This window comes from Citrus clementina, unplaced genomic scaffold (genome assembly GCF_000493195.1).
Source record: "Citrus clementina cultivar Clemenules unplaced genomic scaffold, Citrus_clementina_v1.0 scaffold_9, whole genome shotgun sequence".
Classification (NCBI taxonomy): Eukaryota; Viridiplantae; Streptophyta; class Magnoliopsida; order Sapindales; family Rutaceae; genus Citrus; species Citrus x clementina.
The window spans coordinates 16,738,165-16,749,234 of NW_006261964.1; the positions used below are offsets into that span (position 1 = coordinate 16,738,165).

At 31.5% G+C, this 11,070-nt stretch overlaps 2 protein-coding genes across 2 annotated transcripts; one reads left to right on the plus strand and one right to left on the minus strand.

Annotated features, from left to right (window-relative positions):
* Window positions 1-4,315: 4,315 nt before the first annotated feature.
* LOC18032854 (chaperone protein dnaJ 20, chloroplastic) lies at window positions 4,316-5,411 on the plus strand. The gene has a single exon (XM_006420946.2). The coding sequence runs from the start codon at window positions 4,440-4,442 to the stop codon at window positions 4,950-4,952; it is 513 nt and encodes a 170-aa protein (XP_006421009.1). The 5' UTR covers window positions 4,316-4,439; the 3' UTR covers window positions 4,953-5,411.
* A 1,693-nt stretch (window positions 5,412-7,104) lies between these two features.
* On the minus strand, window positions 7,105-10,822 carry LOC18033139 (protein ECERIFERUM 26). Its single transcript, XM_006420947.2, has 2 exons — window positions 10,164-10,822; window positions 7,105-8,052 (listed from the first exon to the last, which is right to left on the minus strand). The coding sequence occupies exons 1-2, from the start codon at window positions 10,584-10,586 to the stop codon at window positions 7,195-7,197; spliced, it is 1,281 nt and encodes a 426-aa protein (XP_006421010.1). The 5' UTR covers window positions 10,587-10,822; the 3' UTR covers window positions 7,105-7,194.
* Between the last annotated feature and the right edge of the window lie 248 nt (window positions 10,823-11,070).

Consider the following 11,070-nt stretch of genomic DNA (forward strand, 5'->3'; position numbering starts at 1 on the left):
TAATCTTATTGAGAAATTGTGCGGCGTGGCCCAGAAATTGATTATTAGCATAATCTTACTGCTATTTGTATTTGCATGTGGGTGGGTTTACGTTGGAATTACTCTACAATAAAGTATTATAATCTGACGGTCATTATCAGTGTTCTACGGTAGAGCAGTTTCACCGTAATCATTGCCTTTGAATATTTATTGTAACCTTAACTCTAAAAAACATTTTGAACACTCACTAACAAAATTTAAAAATCAAAATTTATTTGGAACACTATTTCAGTTGCCAAATCAACTCTTTTAATCAATTCATTCCATTAATTACTTTGTTTCTTTTTACACACACATAATTAATCCAATAAATCTGCAATGTGTTTGCTCCCTTCTTTTTCCATTATCGTTTTCTTCATTATTAATTATTATTTAATTTGTCTAGTTCTTCTCCTCATATGTATGGGTGGAGTAATGCTAAGGTGAAATAATATAATTTATTCAAGTGGATATGGTAAAAGATTACTAATTAATCAATAAATAATACATCATTTAAGATAAAATTTTAAAATAAAAAAAATTAAGATATCTATCATTACTTGTATGGGTGACTATAGTGCTATAATTATTTTTGTTTACCATATCCACGAATGAAAGACGATTAACAAGAAAAAAATGAAATTCTTATAACAAATTTTGATTGGTGCAAGTGTGATTTGTTCAGAGCCTTCGATCTTCTTCTTATTCTTCTATTTTGAAGTAATAATACGCTTTCTCTTTATTAAATAAAAAAAAAAAGCTGAAACAGTATGTTTTCTGTATTAGTCTTAATTAATACTTTTATTGAAACATTTGCTTTAATTTTCCATGAATGAATATTAATTAAAAGTGAATGATATTTTAATGGCAGATTGGACCTAGCATTTCAAAGGAAATTTTAGGGTTAAAGAGATAAAGATAGTAGGTGTAAAAAGTGTTAATACTATATTAATTAAAATCATCTTGTCTTTTAAAAAAAATGTAAATTACATTAAGATTATTTTAATAATATAAAATTTCATTAAACTATAAGTGTCAAAATAAAATTTAGAGTGCAGATAGCATCACCATTATCGTAAATAACTCCAGTCTTTAGGATTTGTCATTTTACTTACCCTGTAGCAGCTATAATAATTGATTTATCTCCGATAAATTTTCCAAAAAATTCTTTTATGTCTTTTGTTCTCTGTTACTTGATGTGAAGGATGGCCCTTTTTGCAAGATGCACTTTTGCGGAAGCGAATGCCCGCCTTGATTAAGTGTCAGCAGGCTATACAAAAGTAGGAACGTTCTGAGTAGTCAACCGGCAAAAAAGTCGCAAAGTGGCTCTCGAGCAGGTGTAAAGCCAAGATTTTATTTTGGAATATTATTAAATATCTAGCAAAAAAGTTTCTTTAAGATATTATTTCACCACTAATTTTTTTTAATAACTATATTTTACTATTTAATATTTCAACTTTTTTTATTTTGTTACTAGAACTATAATCGTATTAAAAAATTACCAAATGTACAAGAGTATCTGATAAATTTCAAACTTAAGTTATTTTTCTATTTTCCTAGTTATGTTAAAGATATTTTTCTTTTCTCTAGACATCCGAACTTTTTTTTCTTGTTTTCTTGATTTCAATCATTAGAATTTTATTATATTAAAATATTCCCATAATAAAATTCTAAGTTTTGTAATAGAGTGACAATAATTAAAAATTTTGTATGCATCCTTAGATAAACTAATTCATGATATTATTTTCAATTATACAAATAAATTTTATCATATTAAGCTCAACTGTAATTAATCTTAATACTAGACAAATAATTGAGCTTATATTGTTATTAAACCAATATTGATTTCAAAAGAATTTTAAAGGGATGATAATATAGTCCAACTTTAATTAATTAATCCCCTTCTAGGTTCTTTTTTTTTTAATTATTATTTGGGAACTGACTGAATTGTCAAACATTTAGTTGTATGTATTAGGGATGGCAATGGATTGGATCTGATCCAAGATCCACGTGATCCAAATCCAATTGGATCGGATTTGGATATTGATGTGCGGATTTAACATGGATCTGGAGCAGGTCTGGATCTATCATAATGTCTAAATCCATATCCATATCTACTCATCTTTTAATTTAATTTATTTTAAAAGTCTCTTAACAATTGTAGAATTATAATGATAATAAATTTTATTCATAGCATATTAGTGGTATTTACCATGCATTTAAACTCTTAAAACTTAAAGGTTAGTTTTGTAAATTTAAAGGTCAGCTAACCCCAAAGCATGTACATGCAATATTCAAATTGCAAGCCAAGTAATACAACTTGACAATTTATTTTACTATATTGGCCAAATAATTTTTAAGGAATATAGTTATTCGTATATTTAGTCAAATATGACCATAATAAAAATAATAAAACATTGAATATAAATCATATTTAATTTATATGTCATTATCTAATGTTGTAAGAATGAGGGTGGGTGTGTGTGGATATTAGAATGGTGAAGGAGACAATAAAATATTAGATTGATCTTACTCCTGCAATTACTTTTGAAGGATATTTTATTATATTTCTTATTTGTTGTTTTGGTATAAAAGTATAAACTACAATATTTATTATATTTTGAGATAAATTATATAATTTATTTGTTATCAAAACACTTTAGCCTTCAATTTTCATTCTAAAAAATTATTATTTTTTTATTGCTGAGTTTTAGAATTCATGACAGATCTAGAGTATATTTGGATTTTTTTTTTTCAGATTTGGAGTAGATATATATATATATATATTTTGGATCTGGATATGAAGCAAAAAATATGGATTTATAACGGATCTGGAGCAGATACGGATCTTGATTTTTATTATGGATCTGGATCTGGAGCAGATACGGATCTTGATTTTTATTATGGATCTGGATCTGGAGCAGAGTAGATCCAACCCATATCTGCCGCATTACCATCCCTAGTATGTATATCTTTGTATTAAATAACACATCGTACAAAATGCACCTAACATAATACATAATAAACAATACCTTATGTAAAATGCATCATAACATTAATAATAATAATACGAAGCAGCGTAAATGCATCCAAAATAAAATAATATTTTCAAAAATTTGTATTTAATTATATTCCCAAAAATTGCCATTCCTAATTTTAACCGATAAAATTGTCAAACATTTAGTTTTATGTATAACTTTGTATTAAATAATACGTCGTGCAAAACCCATCCTAACATAAATAATAAATAACACGTTCTACAAAATGCTCCCTAACGTAACAAATATTATATTTGTGTAAAGTGCAACACAATATAAATATTAATAATACAGAGGAGTGTAAATTCATCCAAAATAAAATATAATTATTACTCTCAAGTTAATTTGTATTTAATTATATTCCCAAGAAGGGCAATGCAAAAATATCGTCCTTCTCATCTCCATCTCACATGACTCTTATCTTTGAACTTTATTAAAGAATTGCAAAGGTGAAAGCGAAGGTTAACCGATACCATAAGTTTAAAATAATAATAAAAAAAATTATAGTAAATAACATGTGAATCCTTAATGTTTTACATTTTCTCAATTTTTCCTCAATAGGCAAGAGGTCAATCACTTTTTGAAATGCCTGTAATACCCCCTTCCCCACCGGCCTGCCACACGCACTTTTGAAGGCAAAATATAAGGATTCGTTGGTCATTTGAGAAGAGTAGATTGGCAAGGTTAGGCAACAGAAAGGGAAGGGTTGGGATTTGCAGATATGTGTCCCATTCTTAATTGTAAATTGAGACAAAAATAAATTTTTATCTTGACACAATAAGATTTAAATTGTCTAGAATGACATGAAATTTTTTCATATACTGCAGATTCTATCATAAATGAATTTCATATGGTATGACCAACATGTTGTATGTTTATAATTGATGTATTATATATATTATTTATCAAGATGAATTACCATACATATATAACCGACATATAAGATCTATGTGTTTCATCAAGCCAACTTATCTTACATTTTTAAAAAATCAAATTTCGGGACATTTAGAATCTTGATCGAGATTCTTAAACATTCTAAATCCTGTCATGAACAGTGAATTAAGATAGATTTGAGTCTCAAATCTTGACCTAAAAAATAAATCTAGATAAAATTTTATACTAATCTCATTCAAATGGGCCGAAATCCCGAATTTCGGGGAGGATTCAAGGAATTTTGCTAACCCTATTTAAGAGTGGGGACATATCAGATACAATTGGAGAAAGTTGATGCTTATACGAGAAAAAAGTACTAGATTAGGGACTTATACTTTATTATTTTAAAACTAAAGCCAAAAATAAAAGAAAATAAAACCAGCAACAGAATAAGATCAGAGCACCGCAAACAGAGGGAGTTGAGTGTGAGAAAGAGAGAGAGAGAGAGAGATGCGTTGCAGCAGCTATGGATTGATAATTCCCGGAAGCGAATCCCGCTTCCTGACCACCACCACTACCCCAACCACCAACAAAAAACCTGACCGGTTTCCCCGGATTTACCCGACCAGCGTATCATTCGGGTCGTTGAAAGTGAAGGCGAAATTAAACGACGCCGCCGGCGGTACGGCTACTGCTACTGCTGTAGTCGACGAATCGAAGGAGCTGAGCTTCTACGATCTCTTGGGCATACCGGAGTCCGTGAGCTTGGTGGAGATAAAGCAGGCGTATAAGCAGATGGCCCGCAAGTACCATCCTGACGTATCGCCGCCGGATCGAGTCGAGGAATACACCCAGCGGTTTATTCGGGTCCAGGAGGCCTATGAAACGCTGTCGGATCCCGGATTGCGTGCTCTCTACGATCGCGACTTGTCCATGGGCCTTCACCTAGCTTTCTCCGCCCGAAGACGCCAGCAAAACGACGTGGTATTGTTTATTTATTCGCTTCATTCTTGTTTCTGTTGAATAAAATTTTCCAAAAATTAGAATTATATTAAACTCAAATGGTTACGGGATTTGATTGATTTGGGTTTTCGAGAATTTTTGGATTATTAGGGCATTAGACTTTCTGTAGTATTTTGGCTCAGGAAAAATTGTATTAATGAAGTAAAATATTAGTTAATCGGATTATAATTAAGCACGTTGGTCCTAAGTCAGGATTAGCAAGAAACAATATTTAATCGAGGCATAAATTCATTTTGAGTATTAATTTGTTGAGCTTTTACTGTGTTTTGTGTTTCTTACAACCCATTAAGTCAGGACTAGCAAGAAACAATATCTAATCAAGGCATAAATTGATTTGCGTGTTAATTTGTCGAGCTTTTACTGTGTTTTGTGTTGTTTACACCCTTATACTTTTGGCATTTCACTCTAAAAATATCCGATTGTTTCTTGATGTAAATTGAATCTCTCTGCTCTATATAAGTCAGATAGATATGTTTTTATTTTATAGCTTATATAAATCTTTATTTCTACCTTGTAGATAGGTTTTGTCGGTTTTTCTTAGGAAGAGGAAATGAAAGTGCTATGGGGGTTTTTGAATTGCTTGGAAGAATGATAAAAGTATTTTCTAATGGAATTAGCAGTTATCAAAACCGAAATTGTATAGTTTTCTTTTTGGCTGTGTCAACATAATTGTGATAATATATGTACATATAAATTTAGTGACATATTCTATATAACAAAGTTTAGTTTTGTTCTATTTTGTGTTTATGAGTTGCAATGACTGTGTGGTTGTTCAAGAAAATTGAACTCAACCAGGTTATGGAACATGTAATTATGGAAGCGGTATGTTTAGCAAGGCTAGGGAGGCCTAATGAGAAATTGTTTCTGAAATACATGCAGAGCATATTTTACGTTTAACACAAATTGTTTGTGAAATTAGAATTTCCTTTTTCGAAATGGACATTTTTAATTTCTGCCCACTAATAAGAGTTTCTGTGAGCTACCATGTATACTTTTCTCTATGGCTGCAAGTGGTGGGAAGTTTTGTTGTATTCACTCAAATTATTCGTGCTTTCATTATCTCTTTTTACTCTATTTGTAAGTTTGTGTAGGTTTCAAGCTTATCCTAAAAAACGTTTTTTGTTTTTTGAAAAATTTCCAAAAAAGGTTTAATTGTGGAGAAGAGGCTACCGACGTTGATGTCCCTATTTGATTGGTTTCAAAGTAAATGACAAAAATTAAAGAAAATTCAACTGCTATATCGTTCGTAGATTTTTGCGGAGAGCAAGGCTTCAGCCTTTAAGCCCTCATATCGACAGGCCAACAAGCATTGGCTTGATGTGACGTGAGAAGTGAGGCTTGAAAAAGAGTGGTCATGTAGAAGCATGGCTAATCCAACAAATAATGAAAATTTCCATGAATAGTACAAGGTGGCTGAGGCACTGTTGACTTAGTGCGCGTTTGAGATTATCCTTTTATTTATTTATTTTGGATATACACGTTTGAGATTACTTGGATTCTCAATAAATAATCACTTATTTGAGAATTTTTTTTCCCAATTTACGTTTAATAATTACTTATTTGATGATTGCTAGTGTATTGGGTCCCAAAGAAATCCTTAAAATCAACTCGATTTGATGACTTCTTTTGAGGTTCCAAGGAAGAAAATCCTAGATTTGAAGTTTTGGTGCTCCACAATTACTTTGAATGATGGGAAAAAAAGAAAAAAAGAAAAAAAAGAAAAAGGTGTACGTAATCGAGCTCTAGAAAGATTAAACCTCTGTTGGTTGAAAGAAATTAACTTTCATAAGGTGTTTTAAAAAGTAATAAATATATCCTTGGTATCTTTCACGAGTAGAGTTATGTTTTGGGTGTGGTAGACTTATTTGGGGATTATTATTTGAGGATCTATTCCAAAATTATAATGTTTGGTAATCTCTTATTTGATGATTGATAGTGTATTGGGTCAAAATGAACAACTCAAATCAATATATTTAATAAAATTAATTTGACAACTCAAACATAATTGGTGAGTAAATTCTCGAATAACTGAGATTATTTCAGTCTCGCCTGCAACCCTATAAGTACTAAAGCAATGTATATTTTAATTAAGAACTTCTCCAAAATAAACTTTTTACAAGCACTAGATAAATCAAACTATTATTTTTAAAAGATTAAACATAATATAGCTAGTAATTTTACAGCTTGAACATCAGATCTCTTGTTTCCACCGTCTATTTTTATCAACTGAACTTAGTAATACTCACAACACTCCGTTCATTTTTAGCTCTGTTTTTAGCTTCAGGATTTGATCTTCTGGCAGAATTATCATCAAAATTCTTCCTTTTCCACCTGGAAGCACCAAAACGGCTCCTTCATCGCCAACACCTTGAATACTGAAGCTAGCAAAATCTGCTTTTTCTCCATTCAATTCCAATCCATAAACATCAGCATCTTCCCAATTCACAAATGTCAAATTTGCTCCATAAAAAATATAATCTGCCACTCCATTGCCCTTCTCCATTGTTTCTTCAATCAGGCTTCTCTCATCCTCAACAGCATCGCAAAGCACTCTTGCCAACTTCTCCAAATCAGCTTCCATGACAGAAAAATCTGCCTGGAAAGCACTTATAATTTGACCATTGCTTAAGTTCCCATTTTCCCGTATATGAGAACCCTTTCTGCAAATTGTCACATTGTTTGGTCCAAACCCATCTCTGATTTTGGCTACGTATTGCCAAATAATGGCACAAAGAGACTCAAAAACTGGAATCTGATGATGATTCCTGAAATTTGATTGTAAATGGGAAATTCGGGAGTCTGTTAAGTGGAATGAGAATGTGTCCATCTTACAGTTATTGGCAGTTACCCAATGGTCTCCAACCGGGTCGACCCATGTTATGGAAATTGGGTCTTTGGGTTTGAAAAATGATGATGACATTTCTAATTTCACTATCTTGCCGGGTGAAATTGACTTTGCACAAGTGGGTGGTCCATTGGCTTTAATCGCGGTGAGAATTTGGCCCATCGTATTTATGAACTCACAAGCTGAAAATGCATCTCCAACAATATGGGCCCAGCTCATGCCAAGTGACATTCCTCCACATTTGAACCATGTAACCTGTCGCGTCAGAGGGAGGGAGAATTATAAGAAAGAGAAGATAAAGGGGATCATGCATATAACACAAACAAACGGGGCTTGCTAGCTTAAGGATTCTGTAAGGCACAGCCCTAATAAAATGGTGTAACTGGCTCATCTGTCCATCTCCAGTCACTTATGTACTTTACATAAGTTGTAAGGGAGCAACACCCCAAATATTAAAACGCAGTAAATCTGAGCGTATTTACAAGGCCAAACTAACTGTCTTATTAATCTCTATCCAAATCCCCTCCACCCCCCCCCCCCCCCCCAACAAAAAAAAAAACCAATTTTTGAAAAAACATTTTATGAATGGAAACCAAATCCCTATCCCCGTTATGCATACAAGGTACGAATCCCTTGTTGCCCATACCACTTCAACAAAGATTACGAGTTGAACTAACTAGTATTACCAACTATTTACATGCTCAACATGGGTCACCTATCAAAAGATAATTAGTTAATATTGTATAATATTGTATACACATGACTCTTATATAATTATGTACATGCGAGAAAGAAATATGATAAGATAAATAATGTTGAGATGACTACTTTTTTTTTTTTTTGGTCTGAAGTCTGAATAAATTTAAATTGGTTGAATTTTAAAGGGAGCTAAACGTCTGAATTTGAATGATATATATATTACTTAATCTCTGATAAAATATTAAATTATTTTTTTGAACTTAAAAGCTTAAAAATTAGTACTTTTGGATTTGTACCCTTACAAATTTTAAATACTAAATAAATAATAAATATCTCAACGAATACAAATAAGTAGCATTTAATCATAAAATAATAATCTTAAAGTGAATACAACCATTTAATATTCTAAATTCGGACATATCAATTGATTTTGTTGTAGTTTATAATGTATATGAAAAATAATCATAAAAAAATTGTAAAGATAAATAATTCTAATTTGAAGAAAATAAAAAAATAAAAAATAATAATCTACTTCACAAGTTAATGAGATAATTAATAATGATAATTAGTAAATTTTATTGAAATTAATCACAATCTTTCAATTGATGTCAATTAGTAAAATGTGCACTTAGAAAATTCAAGATAGAATAGTGGTCCAGCAGGTTTATTCTTTTATAAAGTATTTAATTTGTTCCAGGATTATTATTATTATTTTGTTTTTAAAAAAAGATCGATTGAATCAACAAAAAAACATGTGAAGACACCAATCGCACGAGCATTTCACCGACGCATTTATGATTTTACAGTTCTGGAAACAACCAACCTCGGAGCTAACTATTCAATTTGTTTTAAAGCTAAAAAATAAGTAAAGAAAAATAATATATGCACTGAAAATAGAATAAAATTTAGTACAAAAATCATAAAAGATAAAAAAAAATTCTTTTTCTGCTGTGAACTTTTTTTTCCCCAATTTTATAGTTAATCTTTTTATCTTCTAGTTGATTGCGTGCTATTTTTTTTTATACTTCTACTTGTGTTTATATAATTATTAAATGATAAAATGTTCAAAACCCACTGTTATTTTAGTAAGTTGATCAATAAAATTTTTTATGGCGCCTAGATTGTATATAAGACACAAAAGAGTTGAAAGTTAACATAATTATTTTTATGGCGAAAAGGATTTTAAAATATGGAGGAAATTATTACTTTTAACAAACAAGCTTTGATGATTTTCGTTAAAATAATTATAGCATTGGAAAGTGTTATGATCGTAATTGAGAAAAGTGATAGTAACACCCGGTGATTTTTTGACGCAATGGTCATAGATACCCCTTTCGACTTTTGAGACACGCTTCTGTTACACTATAGCTTCCACATTTATTTTTGAACACCAGAATAAAATGAATAGTGGTAGGCACAGAGAAAGAATAGAGAAAAGATAAAATATATTTATCTTTTCCTTTTACTCATTTATTCTTTTTTTTTCTTTTTTTTCTCAATCTTTCTTTACAACAAGTATTTTTTAAATAAAATATGTGTCTCAATCGTAGACATACTCCTATTTTTTTAAATAAAAAATTTCCATGACCATTTTACCAAACTCATGTGATTCTTTTTCAATAAGTTTTTTTTTTTCCCAAGAAAGTAAACGACGCAGCTAGCCTTACCTGTAAGTAAATTGGAGGGGAAAACGCTAGATCAGGACCAATAGGTTGGTGATAAACAAGCAGATTCGGGAAAGAAGAATAGTCTCCCATTTCCAGCAGTTCGTCAACAGTTTTGTCACACTGAGCCTCAACAAACCTGGCGCCGCAATCGTTGCACTTCAAGTAGGGCCTGCCGGAATCCGATCGTCTAAGCCGGCCGCAAGTCCAGTAATAATTGTTGAACAAATAGAAAGTTGATTCCTTGATGAGCTTGATGCTTAGCCCTTGTACGGCATGGCTTCTAAAAATGTAGAAACCTTTGAGATAATGAAGCTTCATGGCTAAGTCCATGCCGCTCAGCTCATGAACCACGTCGGACCCGGTCGCCTTCCCCGGCCCGACCGATGAGAGCCGGATGCTGTGAATTAGTAAGTCGTTGACCATGGCTGAGGTTTTGAGAGAGAGAGATTATTGACGAAGAATTTGATCGAGTTGATGGGTGTGCATGGGAAAAAAATTGATCTGACGCTTGTATGCATTTATATTAAGAAATGGAGCAATCAAGCAGATGGAAGAATTAATAGAGACCAGCTGTGTGTAATCTTCTCATTGGCTAGAATTATGGATCAGTTAGGGTTCTGGGCTTTGAGGGCGTTGCATTAATGTTCACCAAACTTGAGCTTTCATGGATGCAACTGTTTCGACCAGTCTTATTGAGACACCATATTTGTCTCTAAATAACTGATTAATAAAAAAGAAAAAAAAATCTCTTTAACCACATGTGCTTGGTTCTGGAACATGTTATGAATTAATACTTTCAAGAGAAAGATGAAAATAATGAAGTGATTTATCACTGTGCTAGTGATTGCCAAGCAAACTGATTTTGTCCAATATAATAAATTAATATCGTATTAAGTATACAATAATT

Excerpts from the sequence above, each read along its gene's own strand:
- LOC18033139 (XM_006420947.2), bottom strand. The coding sequence starts at position 10,586 with ATGGTCAACGACTTACTAATTCACAGCATCCGGCTCTCATCGGTCGGG. Across the intron at positions 8,053-10,163 it reads CCCCTCCAATTTACTTACAG|GTTACATGGTTCAAATGTGG; the intron begins GTAAGGCTAGCT and ends CTGACGCGACAG.
- LOC18032854 (XM_006420946.2), top strand. The coding sequence starts at position 4,440 with ATGCGTTGCAGCAGCTATGGATTGATAATTCCCGGAAGCGAATCCCGC.